The sequence below is a fragment of the Zingiber officinale genome, chromosome 11A (assembly GCF_018446385.1).
Source record: "Zingiber officinale cultivar Zhangliang chromosome 11A, Zo_v1.1, whole genome shotgun sequence".
Classification (NCBI taxonomy): domain Eukaryota; kingdom Viridiplantae; phylum Streptophyta; class Magnoliopsida; order Zingiberales; family Zingiberaceae; genus Zingiber; species Zingiber officinale.
The window spans coordinates 16,821,694-16,839,530 of NC_056006.1; the positions used below are offsets into that span (position 1 = coordinate 16,821,694).

Below are 17,837 nucleotides of genomic sequence, written 5' to 3' on the forward strand. Positions count from 1 at the left end.
TTACTATCCGTCTGATTTAGAATGAGATAGATGAAAAATTATCCACAAATGATCCGCATATAGAATAGTAAATCTATCTGCCCATTCGATAAATAGAAAAAAAGAAAATAAATTTTTTTACGAAGCAAAAACAAAAATCCACTTAAAATCTTTCGACATTTTTTTTCCGTCCTCCCATCCCATGTAAATAAGGCAAACACTGCGATCGCTTTATTGAAATAATCTGTCACTGATCGGCAATCATAATTTCCAGATGCCAAACTTGGTGCAAGAACACTAAATTAAATCTTAGTTGAAGAGTTAGCAATCACACTAACAAATATTTCCTTAATTTACTAGATTAACTGAGAAGATATTCATGGACTCTGCAATAGATCAAATTATTTAACTAGGACAAGAGATGGAGCATGATATCAAACAGATTTTTCCATGTTTGATTTGCCAAGAACTTTCTATATTGCAAGTGACACAATCCACTGGGACATTATAGCTTTGATCTTCCTACACTGGAGCTGCCAGGAATAACCATCACTTTGCCAATAACTTTCCTGTCTTTGATATCACCAAAAGCTAGATTTGCCTGTCGGACACAACAGAAATTAATCTAATAAAAATTCTAGCAGGCGCAACAAAAACTTATCATCAAGGAAATGCTTATTGCGTTCATCTTTTTTTGTTTTGTTGTGGTGATTATGCTCTGTTTTTGAGTGTAGCTCAACTTGCAGAAAGGTTGAAGAACTCATTCAGGAGAGGAAAAGAATGAGCTGCTATTTTGATAATCTAAAAATTAACTGGCATTAACTAGAAATTCACAAGTCACATGGAAGAAGGAGAAAAGTGAGTGCACTGCAAATTATTTTGGTAACTGAGTTGAAAGAGTATGGACCTCTTGTAAACTATAGGAATGAGATATGTGAATAGATATCGTGCCATTTGATAACCAGGATAGCAGCTCCATAAGAGAGTCTCTCAATAGTTGTGGATTATGTAGCTTGTAACTGCCCCAGTAGAGACCATGAACTGTCCAATTCTGATCCAAATTGCACAAGAACGAGTTAGCACCAATAAATTTACAAGAAAATGACATATTAACACTGATTGAGTAATACATGAAGAAATTTGACAATTTCTTTAACCATATAATAAAAAGCAGTAAATTGGTCCATAAGAATGTGCATTCTGAGTAAAATGTGGATAACTCTGAAGTCAAATTCATACAAATAGGAGGATGCTCAACAAGATCAGTACCTTCACAAGAGCAATGTTTGCTGGGATGACTGGAATTTCACCACTTGCAAATCCTATGATAAGAATATTTGCTCCCCAGTTTAAAAGCTTCATGCTTTCTTTTGTGAGTTTACCACCGACAGGATCGTATAGAACATCGACTCCTTTCAGATTTCTTGTCTTGAGAAAATTCTTCACACTCTCGATGATATTTCCCTTGCTCAAGTCAACAACATAATCAACACCTAGTGACTGGAGAAATCTCACCTTTTCATCACCCCTAAGATACATAGTTCAGTTGGAGTCGAATATTATACTGCTTGCCATTGAGACAAGTGAAATAAATTATGGGAGAAAGCTCAAGAAATGCAACAGTGTAATGGTCAAATTTCAAAAAAAAAAAAAAAACCTTGCTACAGCAATAACGATGGCTCCACAAACTTTTCCTATCTGCACAGCTGACAATCCAACACCACCAGCTGCACCAAGGACAAGGAGTACCTGCAATTTTCCATTCATTGTTTTCACAACCAAAAAACTGGAAGTTCAATAAATGATAATCAAGTACAGGCACTGTCACATTATTTGTAGTAGATAAGTTATGCTGAGTTTGCCCCGTGAGCCAAAGGTTGCAAAAGTTATTTGACCATTACTGAAGATTTCAGATCTCAGACAGAAAACTAGCATCCATGCTGACAGTATTACTTCACATTTGACAGGGGAAAGAAAAGACTATATGACTTTGCTATACTGTTGTATGTTAGACTTTTCATCTATTCCTTCAATATCCATTTCAGATATTGAAGCTCGGTGTAACTGTGAGTTAACACATCTGTTATTGATCATGTGTTAAAAAATATGACCGTCGGCCACACGAGCAACCTCTGAGGTCGCTCGCACTCACAGGGCCGCCTCCTCCCTACCGCGTGCGGCGCCCTCGCGGAGCTGCCGTCAAGAAGAGGAGATCGTGAAGGAATAGGATGTCACGATCACATGAGGTCAGTTGCTACTCCGAGAAATAGTTGTGCATGTTGAAATATAGAGGGAGGGAATTGCTTTCCGTCGTATTAGGACGGAAGCAAAAATGATGAAAAAATGATTCGTCGGTGGATTTATAAATCTGTCTGTCCATTAGGTAAACAAAAGAAAAGAAAATAGCTCCTATTTTTCAAAGTAAATAAGAGAGAGAATATAATCCACCTCTTTTACAAAGTAAACAGAGGAAAGTTTTCCACGATGCTAATGATTCTGAAGACTTATTTCCCAGTTTCACAAGTTTAACAAATTCAGCAATGCCAATGATTCAATGGCGGGCATCAAACTGTGTTTCTCAGCTATCAAAAACATATGTCTATTGCGTATTATAAGATGTTAACATAAGCATGAGACTATGAGAGGCCAATTCGAAGTCAATTCCTTAACAACAAAATAAAATCATATTACACTCTAATGCAATATATGTCAAATTTAAATTATTTGAATAAATTCCATAATAGCAAAATAAAACCACATTACACTCAAATGCAGTATATGTCAGATTCTAATATTTTGTTCAATCATACTAAGGGAAAGAATTCAAGACAAAAGCCTCCAACCTGACCAGGTTTCAGCTGTGCTCTATGAACAAGTGCCAAATGCGAAGTCCCGTATGCAACTGGTAAAGCACCAGCAGCGACTAAGTCACATCCATCAGGTACTAAGAATCTTCTCTCAAAAAATTTAGAAATGTCAGAGAGAATAAACCAAAAAAAGTCCATCTATGAACTTTTGCATGACACAATGTGAATGTATAATCTTCAAAAAAAAAAAAAAAGGCGTCTCCAACATTCTATTAAATAGCAAAGCAATATATATATATATATATATATATATATATATATTAAATAGCAAGACAGAAATTTGTTATCATCTAGCACAGCATGCTCTGATGCATCATGACACTAGAATGATATTTCAAGAGCAACACCTGCATAAGCACAACCCAAATCAACAAACTCTAGATCATTTTTTATGATTATCTCATCTAAGACAATTCGGTTTTAAAGAAAAAGGTTTATTTAGGATTTTGTGGAAAATAATTAACAAAAAGAATCTATAATATATATAAATAATATTCAAAACATTCGGCAATAATTTTCAGATATAGTTTCCACTAAATTCATGATTTATGTTCACATTTCAACGCCATTTGGGTTATAGTAGTAATGTACTTAGGTTTATGAATACAGTACACTATAGGGAAATTAAGATTTAATATTCATGAACTAAGAAATTAGATATGAGATATCATCAAAAAAAAATCTTATTTTTGTTAAACAGAATTCCCGTGAAAGCTTTTTTAAAAAAAAAACAAACAAACAAATATCTGGAGAAAAGTCGAATAAACGAAAATAACAAATGTCCATGAAAGGAAATTATTCATCAACTCTTGCTAGGTTTCAATTTTTGCCCAAAAAAATTGTTCAAAAAGGAAAGAAGCACCAAGAATAGAAAAGAAACTCACAATTCCTTCTCGTCCGTGACGATGAACTCGCAGAAGGAATCGGATGTGGCCAAGGAGCAAACTTTATCCCCGATCTTCACCGTGGAGACAGCGCTTCCAACCGATTCAACGACACCGGAGTAGTCCGACCCGGGGACGAACGGGAGGGGTAGCTTCTCCTGGTAGCGGCCGAGTATCTGTAGGTAGTTGGCGTAGTTGAGACTGGTGGCCGCAATTCGGACGCGGACAGAGGTGGGAGAGGCGATCGCCGGGACGGGGTGCGATCTGGAGACGACGATGGGGGAGGAGTCGGAGATTGCGACGGTGGGATCACCGAGCTTAGTGCAAAGAAGCGCTTCCATGGAAGAGACGAAGAGAGAGGATGTTCCAGCTGGAGACGGCTGAGAGAATGAATAAATGAAAATGGGGCAATCGTACGGTTTTATTTAATTTGTGTTGGGCCGAATTATTGTCCGTGTTATATTTTATATATATTTGGATGATATAAGCTAAGGTTTATTTGAGAAAAGAAAGGTTTATTAATCTAATATGTGTTAGAGTAATAATATGTATAAGGACAAAATTTAAGAAAAAATAAAGATAGATATATAAATTTATGATCCATTATTTTATTTTTTTTTAGATTTTATAATTTTATGTGTCTATTTTTTAATATTTCCTTGAAATTCTTTACTTAAGTATATAGTTTTTCATATGTGTTATCTTGTTTAAGAGAAAAGTGAGGGTAATGAAAGTGAAATATATAAAGTTATAACATTACCCTTACTTTTGTTAAAACTTACGTATTCAAGAATCTAGTGCATCTTGTATATATTTATTGGTGACTTACGCGTTAAAGCAATTATAACTCATTTGTTATATAAGGTCGACGTTGGCATCGACATCGAAGTCTACATCAATGGCAAAGTCGACGTCGGCGTCAAAGTCGGCGTCGACATCGAAGTCGGCATTGGCATTGAAGTCGGTGTTGGAATCGTCGGCGTCAAAGTCAGCGTCAGCGTCAACGGAGTGCGAGCATCGGGCAGTGCGAGCTGGATGGTGCGAGCGTTTTTAGTCACTATGCAGAGAATACCTAAAACAATAATTTTTAAAATTAATATAATAAAACAGGAATAAAATTGAAACATAAACTTTTTTAGTTCCTTTTACCCTTCCTTATATCCAAATCAGGATGTAAGAAATTTTTTTGTTTCATGGGTAAGGAGGGTTAAAGCTTACATTCCCTTACCTTTACCCTCCGTTGCTAATAAGAAATTCTTTTGTTTCATGTGTAAGAAATTCTTTCGTTTCCATAGCTCACTTCCTCCCAAACATGGTTTCAAGTTTCTCTTCTCCTTCTTTAACCTTCCCTCCCCCTCCCTCACATCCTTCCAAATAGTGTATTAAAGACATATCTAGATAAGACTAATGAACTATGGGCCAAGCGCCCTGTCTAATCCATAATTCAAACTTAAAAAATTTCTACACAATCTATCGGAGATTTTAGGGTATTAGATGAATTTAAATTACATTGAATTAAATTAACTTATCTATCAAGATAACTTGAGCAGATAATCTCAGACTACCAGTAAGAGTTGGTTACTGCTCAGTACCTAATGCAGACTATGCAATGGCCAAGCGGCTGAGCGGGCTGAGAGGCTAGGCGAGCAAGCATACGGCCGAGCGGACATAGCGAGGGACCGGAGGAGTGAACGTACGGACGAGCGGACTAAGTGAGCGGTCGGACGAGTGAGCGTACACACAAGTGAACAAAGTGGTCGAGCGAGTGAGTGGCAGGACGAACGGATGAAGAGTCCGAGCGAGTGAGCAGTCGGACGAGCGTGCGGTCGGATGAAGAGGCCAAGCGGACGAAGAGTCCGAGCAAGTGAGTGGTTGGGCGGGCGTGCAACTGAGCGAATGAGCAGCCGAACGGGCGGACAAAGTAGGCAGGTGGCCGATCGGGCAAAGCAATAGAGCGACCGAACGATCGAGGCCTGCGATGGTCACAATTTCCTTGAAACAGATTCGTCCCATCTCCAGCTGTGCTTCGAGGTTTACTTAGGTCGTCTGTTTTCTAGGATACAATGGTTAACTGTGATTCCCACCAAACACTGATGGTCATGGCGAACTGAGTGGTACCCGACTGCACAACAGAGGAAGAGGGGGGCGTAGGTGGAGAGCTTTTGCTTTGTGTGTGTAACTTTTTGTCTATAGTTGAAGTCTCCTTATATAGGAGCTCAGACCAATGGACAACATTAATGATCATTTAATAATCATTATTCGTCGAACTGTGAAACATCAACGTTTCGTTCAATTGCATTAATCTCTAATTAATGCATCTGTTATACCCTAAATAAGCAGCAAAAAAGTCTATGTGACAAAATGTTTGTTGCTCCACACAAGAGTCAACTTAGTTTAGTGCAATCTGAGTCCTGGATTTGTACCACCTACATGCCCACGTGTGAGAGAGTCTCTCTCCATGCATTTATTCACATCATCAATATATGTAAACCAATATAAACCAACTAAAATATCTTAAAACTTTCAATATAGACTAAAGTCATATTCATAATAAAATCTCTTTCCATTTCAACTTCTTCTCCATTCACATCACATGTATCCAACAAAAATTTCATTATGTTCTATATATATTTTTATTTGTTTAATCTTTTGATGAGTTCATGGGTTGATCCATCTAACTCATCTTCAGTCGGATTGGATTGGATTCAATCTCAATTGGATTGGATTGAAAATTTTCAATAGGATAGGATCGTGGATCGATTTGCTCGCTCGATATATAACATGTTTTTGATGGGCTGTCTACCCAGCGCGGATAGCACTAGTTTCATTTTAAGGGCAAAATTGATTATCGTAGTCTCATTTTATTTTGTATTTTTCTATAATTTATCTATTGACATTCACACTTAGAAACCACATCCAAAATATTGAGTAGATCGTAATCTCATTTTAATCTTTTACCTTTTCTAGTAATTTTTTTTTTAAAAATGATATGCTCAAGAAAAAAAAAATTCAAGGAAAAGCTCAAGTATAGACACATAAAGTGATGGGGCCCAAAAAAAATGAAATGATGGGCCATGACTTTATGTGTCTATTCTTTAATTTTTCCTTGAATTTTTTTTCCTTGAGCATGCTCTTTTTTTAATTTAGAAATATTTTTTCTATTATAAACTTTAAAAATAACTGTTACCATTTTTATTTTGGGTAAAAATTAAAAACAAGATCACTTTCTATTGGATTTGTCCAAAAAAAAAATTAAAATAATATTTTGTCTATTTCAATTCATTTTTATTTTTAAAAATATCTTTATTTGATGTAGTTACCGTAAAAAAAAATACTGTCTCTACCATTCTAATACAAATAAAATAATACCTTTTTGTTTTTATAGTTTTATTTTTTATTTAAGGATCCGATATTCTACTTTGAAAAATTTTTATTTATAGATGTTTTTTTTCCTTTCTTAATGCTGTGTTATTCATTTTTACTTCATTACAATCGGATAATAAGTTTATTCAAAATTATTATTTGATCGTGATCTTTAAAATATTTTTATTTAAAATTAAATATATATAACAACTGTATAAGATTATAAAAAAATTATATGATTTGTGTGTGTCAGTTTTGTTTAAAATTATTATACGACTTTATTTAGGACATCTCTCATCTATTTTTATCTTTTTCATGAACTGACCCCCTAAAATCTATCCTATCATATATCTATTTCTTATGTACATATATTTACCTCCTTTTATACCCATTTTAGTATATTTCGGAGTTAGAGGATGATGAATATCTTTTCACGCTTTATCGATGATGATATGCAGTAGATAAATTTGACGCAAATCTCCCAAATGTTAACAAGATGGATTTATTTAGTATCCACCTCAAGAAGAGATGAGTAATCCAAAGATTCGGTCCTCATACACACTCTCTATTATGAAACACTCATTCTCAGAAACAATCCAGAGGAAGAGAAGTCTCGTACAAACTCACACACTAAGAAATACAATCATGAAACTCTAACTTGCTTCTTCTTCTAATTTGGGAATACCTCTTGACCTTGGAAGTACGACACTTGTCTCCAAGAAGCTTCAACAATTGGCGGTGATGACCTCTGAGCTTGGCGAAGAGAGTGGGAGAGAAGATGTGTTGGACAATACATGCGAAACCTTTTATCGGGCACACAACGGCTAATTTTCACCGTTAAGTGATTACTCTAATCAGTTAATGGTTCTTAATCGATTAGCCAAGTCGATTAAGAGCCTTTCTGTTCGCATGAGAATAGGTCATAAGCGATTAAGTTTCCCTGCTTAATCATTTACCGCAGCTTCTGTTTCACACAGAGGACTTCTTAAGTGATTGCTCTAATCGCTTAAGATGTGCCTAATTGATTAGCCTAATCGATTATGCACCTCTCTATGCACTCGCGAAAAAGAGCTTAAGTGATTACCCTAATTGCTTAAGCTATGATAATCTATTAGCCCAATTGATTACCAAACCCTAACTTCCAAAACAAAGTCTAAGGTTTACATCCAACATCCAATCAACTGTAATCTGTTGAAACTCCTCAATGCCTAGCATCTGGTCAACCTTGACCTGCTGGGATTTCGTCACCAAGTGTTAACATCCTTTGACCCATTTAGAGTTTTCTCCTCATGCCAAGTATCGAGTCAATCCTTTGAGCTACTTAGATTTCCAATCACTAAGTGTCCGGTCAACCTTAACCCACTTGAACTTACCATCTCGTGCCAAGTGTATGGTCAGTCTTGACCTACTTGGACTTACCAATCACCAGGTGTTCGGTCAACCATTGACCCACTTGGATTTCCACATGTTGGCTTTACTCACCAGGATTTTTCTTCTGCCTAATTTCACTCACTAGGATTTTTCATCTGCCTAGCTTCACTCACTAGAGCTTTTCATCTATCTAGCTTCACTCACTAGAGTTGACACTGGAGAAGCTAAAATTTCTTTAGCGATCATGGAGAGGACGGGAAAGATTTGAGCCTTCTATGACCACCACTTTAAGTTATCGAAATTTTCGCTATCTGCTTTATTAAAATCGAAAGAAGTCTAAAATAATTCTCAAGTTCTTCCCATCTATGTTGTCGTTGGCACTGAATGCTTGCTTCACAACAACAGTTGATACTGGACAAGCTAAAATTTCTTTAGCGATCACGGAGAGGACGGGAAAGCTTTGAGCCTTCTGTGACCACCATTTTAAGATATCAAAATTTTTGCTATCTGTTTCATTAAAATCAAAAGAAGTTGTAAAATAATTCTCAAGTTCCTGTGTGGAACTTGATGATCCTCATGGACGTTTCGTCCGTTCTTTTAATAAAAGTTATGTTTTTGTAAGTTTTAAATTACACTAGTAGTTTGTTATATTTTAGAAATATTGGTTTATGTTCCATATTTTATAAAATATTGATTATAAATATCATATAAATAAATTTTAATATTATATATAATATTAATTGGATCAGAAAAAGAAGAATCTCTCATTAGAATTAAAATGCTATATTATAAAGTTAACATTTCTAATAAAATTTTTAATTTAAATCTAGGATTAAAACAAATATAATTAAATAAATTTTAGAAATAAAATAAAAATATTTTCCTCATTTAATTTTTATAGCTAATATGCAAGAAGATAAAGATTTCTTATTAATATGTTCATTTAAAATTAATACTATATTAGAAAATTTTTCTAAAACTAATTGAACTATGGGATAGTAAATACTGAAAAGTTGTTCACTTTAATCATTAAATACTTTTAAAATTTCACAAATACTACTACAGATATTCTATTATTATGAAAATAAATATATAGTATTAGTATTTTATATAAAAAATAAGTATAATAATTATTTATATTGAAATAAATCTTATAATAATTGGTATGTTGAATTTCAACCTGTTAGTACATCACGTGAAAGTTTTATAGGTCTCGTTCCATTAGTTTTACAAAATCTACACCAATGTTTCATTATAGATGGATGCAACCATAAATAAAAAAATTACAATTCTAAGAGCACCCACAATGGGGTGTTAAATGGGTGTTATAACACCCATTTAACACCCCCTCTCCATTATGAGTGGGCATTATAATGCCCACTCACAAGAGAGAGGAGAGAGGGTGTTCAAAGGTTTGAACACCTTTGAGCATCCTCTCTCTTAATTTTTTAATATTTTTTTCTTTTTTAAATTATAAAATTTTTAATATTATTTAAAAAACTAATAAAATGGATGAATAAGTGGATGGTGGGGTCCATATTAATGTTAAAAGGGATATGAGTAAAAGAGATATGTTGTTATAATAAATATGTGACAGTGGGCCCCATATCTTTTGAAGAGGTGGTGAATGTTATAACGCATTAGCGTTGCGGATGCTCTAATTGGTTTAATATAATTTTCTAAAATTATTAATCCATCTTGAACACATAAATTTAAAACATGACATACACAATGAATATGAAAAAATAAACCACTGATAATAGGTTAACAAACAAGATCATCTATATAAGCGGTATTGAAACTAGAATTATCTAATGATATTGAAAATATGTTATAAGTTAATCTATATTTTTCTAAAATTAAATATAATAATTGTACGATGTTATGATCATATGTGATTCATTAAAAACTTAATAAGCTAATAATCTTTTAGAGGTTCCAAGAGTTATCAATCCAATAGCAAGTCACACTCATATATGAATATGTTGCCAATGATCACTTCAAATATCGGAACATAAAGAAACTTTATTAGCTAATTTACTAAATTTATCAATTATTTTTTTCCTTATTTTATTAATTTTTTAATTGTATGAGTAAGTATAGTCTTAGGAAAACGTTTAGCACATGGATTAAGAGATTCTTTACAAAAATCTTCAAATATGTATTTAGATCCAAAACTAAAAGAAAGATGTTCTAAAAAAAAATTTAGCTAATGATTCTCTTAATTTATTATCCGAATATAAAAATAAATTGGAATCAGTACTACCGCTAGTTAAAGAAAATCTAGATAATTGTATTTGAGAACGATCGAGTGCATATTCCGGTGGGTGCTTCATTTCTACATGTCGTTTCAATGACTCATAGCCGCCGCCGACTTGGAATTTGTAGGAAGCATTGTAGTACTTACATTTTGCACTCAATTCTCCCGACGGAAGAGTAACATTCTCAAAATGTTTAGTGAAAATAGTAGACTTTAGAGGAGAAAATTTTCAAACTATAGAAGTAATTGTATCGGTACTTCCTTGTATTTCGGGTGTTGGATTCGGAAGGTGCTCGATTTCATCATCGATGGATTGAATGTTGGGGTCCTCACGCGGATTCACTATTTCCTTTCCCTTCCGAGCTCGAGATGATGCACCTCCATAGCCTCCTTCCATTGTAATTGAAAATTGAAAATGAAAGTGCATAGAAATGAAGATGATAACGTATAGAGAATTCAAAATTGAGATTAAGAGTAGAGAAGATGTGTCTGAAAATGATGAAATGAACTCTCTATTTATAGAGTTTGGATAGTAACGGATACTAAATCATAGTTATTGATCAAAAAATGGTTAAGTACTCTTAACCGTTGAAAAGAAAAATCCAAAAAGACCCTCCACTCCTCCCTCAACGGCTAGGAACCGCAACCGGCGGTTCCAACGGGCAAAAAAAAAAAAATATTTTGTGTGAACCGGTAGGCCGAACCAGCGGTTAACTGATGGTTCACCGATTTTTGAACTATGGAACTGGAACCGACCCGACAACCTGTCGGGCTAGTTCTAGTTCGACTCGGCGAACTAGTCAACGGGTAACCGGCCCGTTGACCCAATTACGGGCCGAGGCAGGGTCTGGGTAGGACCCGACTCGAGGGCGGGTCTACTCCATGATTTGCTCAACTCTCCCAAACTTTACGTCTTGCTTAGCTCTCCTAGACCCCACGTGCTTTGCTTAGTTCTCCACAACCCCACGCTTCACTCGGCTCTAATCAGCCTCGCCAACTCAACTCGGGGTTTAGCCTCCCCTGTTCTCTTGAGGTTGAGTTTCTCAAACTTGGTCATCCTTAAGTTCAACGGGTCAAACCCTTAAGCCCAATATACCCTCATCCTATAATTGGGCTCCATAAATGCTACACACATAGATTGTCAGAGCACATGAAATGGTATGATTATATAAGATACGACATGTGGCATACAGTGTAGATACAATGATGTGACATTTTCTTTGTCATGACGCGACATCCAATTAATGAAAAGAATACAATGTCAACAATATTATAAAAGGAGCCCACAATCATGGGCTAAGGTAACAAAGAAACACATATATACAAACCTCAACAAACTCTCTTTATCTATTGTTGTTCATCTTACTCCCTCACCGGAGCCTAACTTAAGCACTGGAGTAGCTAAGCCAGGTTATCCTTGACCTTCCTTCTAATGCTTCTTCCTTTGTCTATTTTTCTAGCTACGTGAGTCTTCTTAGTGATCAACTCCCTTTGCCATCCAACAACTTGGTCAACATCAAAGATAGCTCATCGGTGATTCATTCGTCGACGATCTTAGATAAATCATTATATAATAACTTCATGATAAAATATAAGAAACATATAAGAGTATTTGTTTTTAAATTTAGAGCATTTTAAAAGAATTTTAACCACATGGATATAATCTTGAATGAGCTTTCCAATCTCATGGTTTGTCTTTGAACTTGAGCAATTATAATCGAGAATCTGGAGAAAATTATCTGAAATTTGGTACCAAAAATCAGGTCATTTGAGTTGACCAACTAAAAGTGCTTAGCCAACTAAATTCAAAAAATTCTAAACATTGAACATGGACATTCAAATGGTGGTTGACCTACAAAAGTCTTCACTTATCTTAATAATAAGCTTTAATCAATTAATCAAAGTAGAGGCAAATCATAAATAGGGCGGTCTCTAGCCCAACCAAAAAAAATATTACTCATATGAGTTTTTTACTTAACTCACTGAAGCTCATTTCTTCACTATAAAAAATATGATTTTCCACATCGTGCATCGCATGCTGCACAACTGTAATTGTTGCAAGTCATAAGACATCGACAGTGCACGATGAAAGCATTCACAACACGCGCAGCGTGCTGTGGTTAAGAGCATTCACAGCATACACCGCGCGTTGCAGTTATGAGTAAGGGTGTCAATTCAGGTGGGTCGGGTCGGGTTGAATTTTTTTTAACCCAACCCAAACTTGACCCAAACCCGAACCCGAATTCAACCCGAAACTCCTAAACCCGAACCCAAACCCAAACCCGACCAACTCGACCAACCCGAATCCGACCCGGGTAACCCGAAAATCCGATTCAAAATGACTTTTTTGGACTATTTTCTCTATAATTCTTCACTTTTATCTCAATATTTCATCATTATCATACTAACATTATTAATATACATAAAAATATCTTAATTTTCAAAATAAAATTTGATTTAACCCCAAAAAGCCCCACTAAACCCTATATTTGGGTCAACCCGGGTCAACCCGAACCTGACCCGACCCAACCTGAAAATTTTCAACCTGAAAACCCTTCAACCCGAACCCGAAAATGCCCAACCCGAACCTGATTTTGTTTTGGTCGATTCGGGTTGGGTCATCGGGTCGAGTTCATTTTTGATGCCCCTAGTTATGAGTATTCACACTGCACGATGCATGCTACAAATAGGGATGTAAACAAGTCGAGCCGAGCCGAGCTTTGGGGTATTCAAACTTGTTTGATAAAATAATTGAGCCGAGCTGAGTCGAGCTTAAAATGAACCAAGCTTTTGAAATTAGTGTTCAAGCTTGGCTTGGTTTATTTTTTATAAGCTTGAGCTTGTTTGAAGATTGGCTTGAGCTTGGTTTGTTTAGATGTTATCAAGCTCTCAATTCAAGCTTGGCTTGAGCTTGGTTCGAGCTTGGCTTGAGCTTGATTTGAGCTTTGTTTGTTTAGATGTTATCAAGCTCTCAATTCAAGCTTGTTTGATTGTTTGAAACTTTTAATTGTTTGATTGGTTATTAAGATTGATAATTTAAATTTATTTATTTATTTTATTTTATTGTTTATTTAGCATATTGAAAATAATTTTATTAATAAATATAGTTCGTGAACATTGTTCATGAACGTTGTTCACGAACGTTGTTCACGAGCATTGTTCACAAATGTTGTTCATGAACGTTAACAAGCTGAACACATATGTGTTCAAGCTTGTTTGTTTAATTAATCTTATATATATTGAACGAACATAAATAAGCTCTTACCAAGCTGAACATCAAGCTTGTTCACGAACACTTGGTTCATTTACAGTCGTAGCTACAAATAAAGGCATTCGCAGAACGCACTACGTGTTAGAACCTTGACGTCCGCTAGAGGGGGTGAATAGCATCTCACTCAAATCATCACTTCCTACACTTGTTAGTACGCAGTGGAAAATAAAATACAAACTAACAAGAAGAAAGTTAAACCCTATAAATAATAAGGAAAGACAATAAACCAAAACAAATCGTAACACAAGGTGTTTACATGGTTCAGAGATTAGGGCTCTTACTCCACGACTATCCGTAAGGTGGACGATCCCGATCCGTCAGTGGATGACTCCCCAGAAAACCTCCGGCTAGCTCAATCTCCTTATGGGTAGAGAAACCTCGCCACAATCTTGATCACGTACACACGGATCACACACAAGAGCTTGGCAGATTACTAATAGGGGTTAACCACCTCTATTTTGTCAACCATGGCCAAGCACCCCAAGTTTTATTAAATAAAGCTCAATAGAAAAACATCAAGCTATTTTCCGACCACTAGTCAACTGGTAAAAACATCAGTCGATTGGTCCTAAGTGAAATTCTACCGTTATAAGTCAATGACTAGATATCAGTTGACTGATAAAAATACCAGTCGACTGCTTCACATGGGTTGAGAGAACAAAGGCATTCTATTCGCTACTAGTCAACTAATAAAAATACCAGTCGACTGTTACAATAACTGCTACAGTAATTGTAAACCCTAAACCTAGGATTTTTTCCTGAGTACAATCTCTCATGCACTCGTCCTTACCCGCACAACCTAGACCTAGCCTTCTAGTCCCCTCCATCACCCTCGCGTCCCTCGGATGCCTCCCCATCCTTCATGCTTTGCTTTCTAGAGCCTTCATCGGACTTGTCATTATTGTCGGGTCTTCATTTGCCAAGAGGTCCTACCTCCAGGACTTCATTCATTGGCAAGTCACACTTGGACTGTTGGTGCGATTAGCACTAACGGTCTAACTCAGGTTTTGATGAATGACAAATCAGGTTAAGTTAGGTTTGTTGTGATCTAACACTCTGACCGAGTGTGCAGACGAAGTCCAGATAGGTCGATGGGCTGACCGGATGTCTGGCACGAAGTCCAAGCGGGTCGACGAGCTGACCGGACGCTTGGCGAGAAGTCCAGCTAGGTCGACGGGCTGACCAGATAGCTGGCGAGAAGTCCAAGAGGGTCGACGGGCTGACCAGACGCTTGGCGAGAAGTCCAGACGGGTCGAAGGGCTGACCGGACGTCTAACAGGTAAGTAAGGTAAGTCACTGGAGGGGAGTGACTGTGAGGACGCGTTCCCGGGAAGGGAACATTAGGCGTCGATCCGGCTTAGATCCATTTCGGATATCTAAGTCGATCGTGACTAGATTTCGGTCTCGGAAAGACGGAATCTAAGTCATACTTTTTATATTAAATCTATAAATTGTGCTAACACTTTGTTTTGCAGGATATACCTTATCTATTTGCCTCGGACTAACCTTATCTTGCAGGAAAGCTGTCTTCTGAAGAAAGGTGGTCCGGGCGCTCGGAGGGGATCCGGGCACCCGGGAGGTGAATTTTATCCAGATCGTGCATCGCCATGTGGAGCTCGTTGGTTGGACCAGCCACGTCTCACTAGGGTGCCCGGAAGGGATCCGGGGCGCCCCGAGCCTCATATAAAAGGAGGGTCAGAGGGGAGCTTCAAAACAACAACTGAAAGAAAGTCTTCTACTGCTTGCTCTGCTGCTCTGCGCTCATGCGACGCTAACAAAGCTTCGACAACACGCTCCTTCCCTTTTTAGTTAAATTCTTGTCGGTATTTGCTTTATTTCCATTAGCATTCCTGTACTTTAATTTGTAACAATTTTCGAACTGCTAGTGATTGCCCACCGAAAGCACCCTTGTGTGCGGGTCTTGGAGTAGGAGTCGACACAGGCTCCGAACCAAGTAAAACCAGCTTGTGTTAGCATTGTCCTTTTATTTCCACTGCGTTTATACTCAAACGATTTTGTTTATCGATATTCACCCCCCTCTATCGAATCTCACGGTCTAACAAGTGGTATCAGAGCAGGTACCGCTCTGATTTGGTGCAACCACCAATCAGACAAGAGGGGATTTGTTTTTAATCTTTTTTTCCTTTCTTTGGATTTCAATTTTTCGTAAAATTCCAAATTGGTATAATTACCTTTTTGGAAATTTCTTTCCGTCGTAAATACATCTAAATTGGTGTAACACCAATTTAGCTATTTTTTTTCCCGCACTACTAATCCAAGACCAAGTCTTGGAACCTCTCTACTTGTTTTTGTTGTGCAGATCAAAAAATGTCCCAATTGGAAGGCTTCAGCACAGTACGTTGGTGTTAACCTTTTTGCATGTCACGAGGCACTCCAAATTAATTAAAATTGAAACTCATTTAACATAAAGATAAACGTTGTAGCAACGAGTCCCAAGTCGTATTTTTTTTCCAAGGCAACTAGGAAGTGTGTGAAAATCCTAGAATTGTTTCAAATCAAAATCTTGCATTATCATGGTCCAGAATAGAATCAAGGTAAGAATGTTCTTAACTAGACATGCTCTATTAGATCTCATCACGTTAATATCAGTAAAGTTTAGCTCCCAAAGCATCATCAAATCAAATAATTCAATTCCCAAACTCCAAACCAAGTAAATTCAAAACTCAAGTCACATTTGCATAAATCAAACTACCTCCAATTCTCATTAACAATCACCTCAACAAACAAGCTCAAGAATTCAGTCACAATAAAATTGAATAGAGGTAGCAATCTAAACATCAAATTAAACATTCCAACACTTAAATAAAATTATAGAAATAAAGATTGAATTGCTAACTAAATCTTAAAACTCTACAAACTGTTAGTATCAGAATTGCAAAAACTAATCAGAATTAGGTCTAAGGGTGGGGTTTGTAAGCAAGAAATCACAAACAGAATTGCATAAGGAAACATGAAACAAAATAGAAATTGCAAAGAAATGTAATCAGATCACAAGATCTGAGCATGTTCGTGGACAATTCAAAGATTAAGAAATAAAGAAAACTAAACCCTAAAGCATTCCACATCCAAATCCTTACTGCAAAACCTTCATTATCTTGCTGTCAACAGAATTGCCTCAGAGAACGCCCATATGGCAATCGACAGCAGATCTCCTCAAAACTGATCGGACGGTCTAGATTTCTCGGGGCTTGATCAATGGCTGGATGACATCAGATCTGGATCAAAACTTCCGGATCTTCATCAATGGAACAGATCTTCTCCTCATTAGGTCGGATGGACCAGATTCTCAACGGATGGCTCAGATCTCTCCGATCTTCAATGAACGGTCCAAATCGATCCAAAGCTTGATCGCCTCCTTTTGCCCTAGATTTGAGCCCAAGTGTGACCTGATCTGATCGGGTCCATGACCCTTTTGATGCCTACAAAATAATAAACAAATATTAGCATCAAATACCATGAAAATAGCTAATTTACAATCAAGTCCAAGATTACATGCAATTATGAAATGTAATGTAAATGTGATAGTAAACTATGAATAGACCATTAAAAACCTGCATTATGAATTAAAATAATATAGCCAAAATCATGGTTATCATACGTCCTCCCCTATTCAACGGGGATGACTTCTCGTACTGGAAGAAAAGAATGGAAGTCTACCTAAAGACGGACTACGATCAATGGTTCAGCGTCATAAAAGCCTATCGAGCGCCAGTCGACAACTCCGGAAATCCACTAGACACGGAACAGTGGGCTCCGGACATGAGAAAGAAGGCATCAACAGAGAACAAGGCGATTAACACACTACACTGTGGATTAACAAG

The 17,837-nt window shown here is 36.6% G+C and overlaps 1 protein-coding gene across 1 annotated transcript; it reads right to left on the reverse strand.

Annotated features, from left to right (window-relative positions):
* Positions 1-188: 188 nt before the first annotated feature.
* LOC122032319 (quinone oxidoreductase-like protein 2 homolog) lies at positions 189-4,123 on the reverse strand. The gene is made up of 6 exons (XM_042591600.1): positions 3,731-4,123; positions 2,823-2,931; positions 1,637-1,728; positions 1,249-1,507; positions 887-1,030; positions 189-580 (listed from the first exon to the last, which is right to left on the reverse strand). The coding sequence occupies exons 1-6, from the start codon at positions 4,069-4,071 to the stop codon at positions 485-487; spliced, it is 1,041 nt and encodes a 346-aa protein (XP_042447534.1). The 5' UTR covers positions 4,072-4,123; the 3' UTR covers positions 189-484.
* Between the last annotated feature and the right edge of the window lie 13,714 nt (positions 4,124-17,837).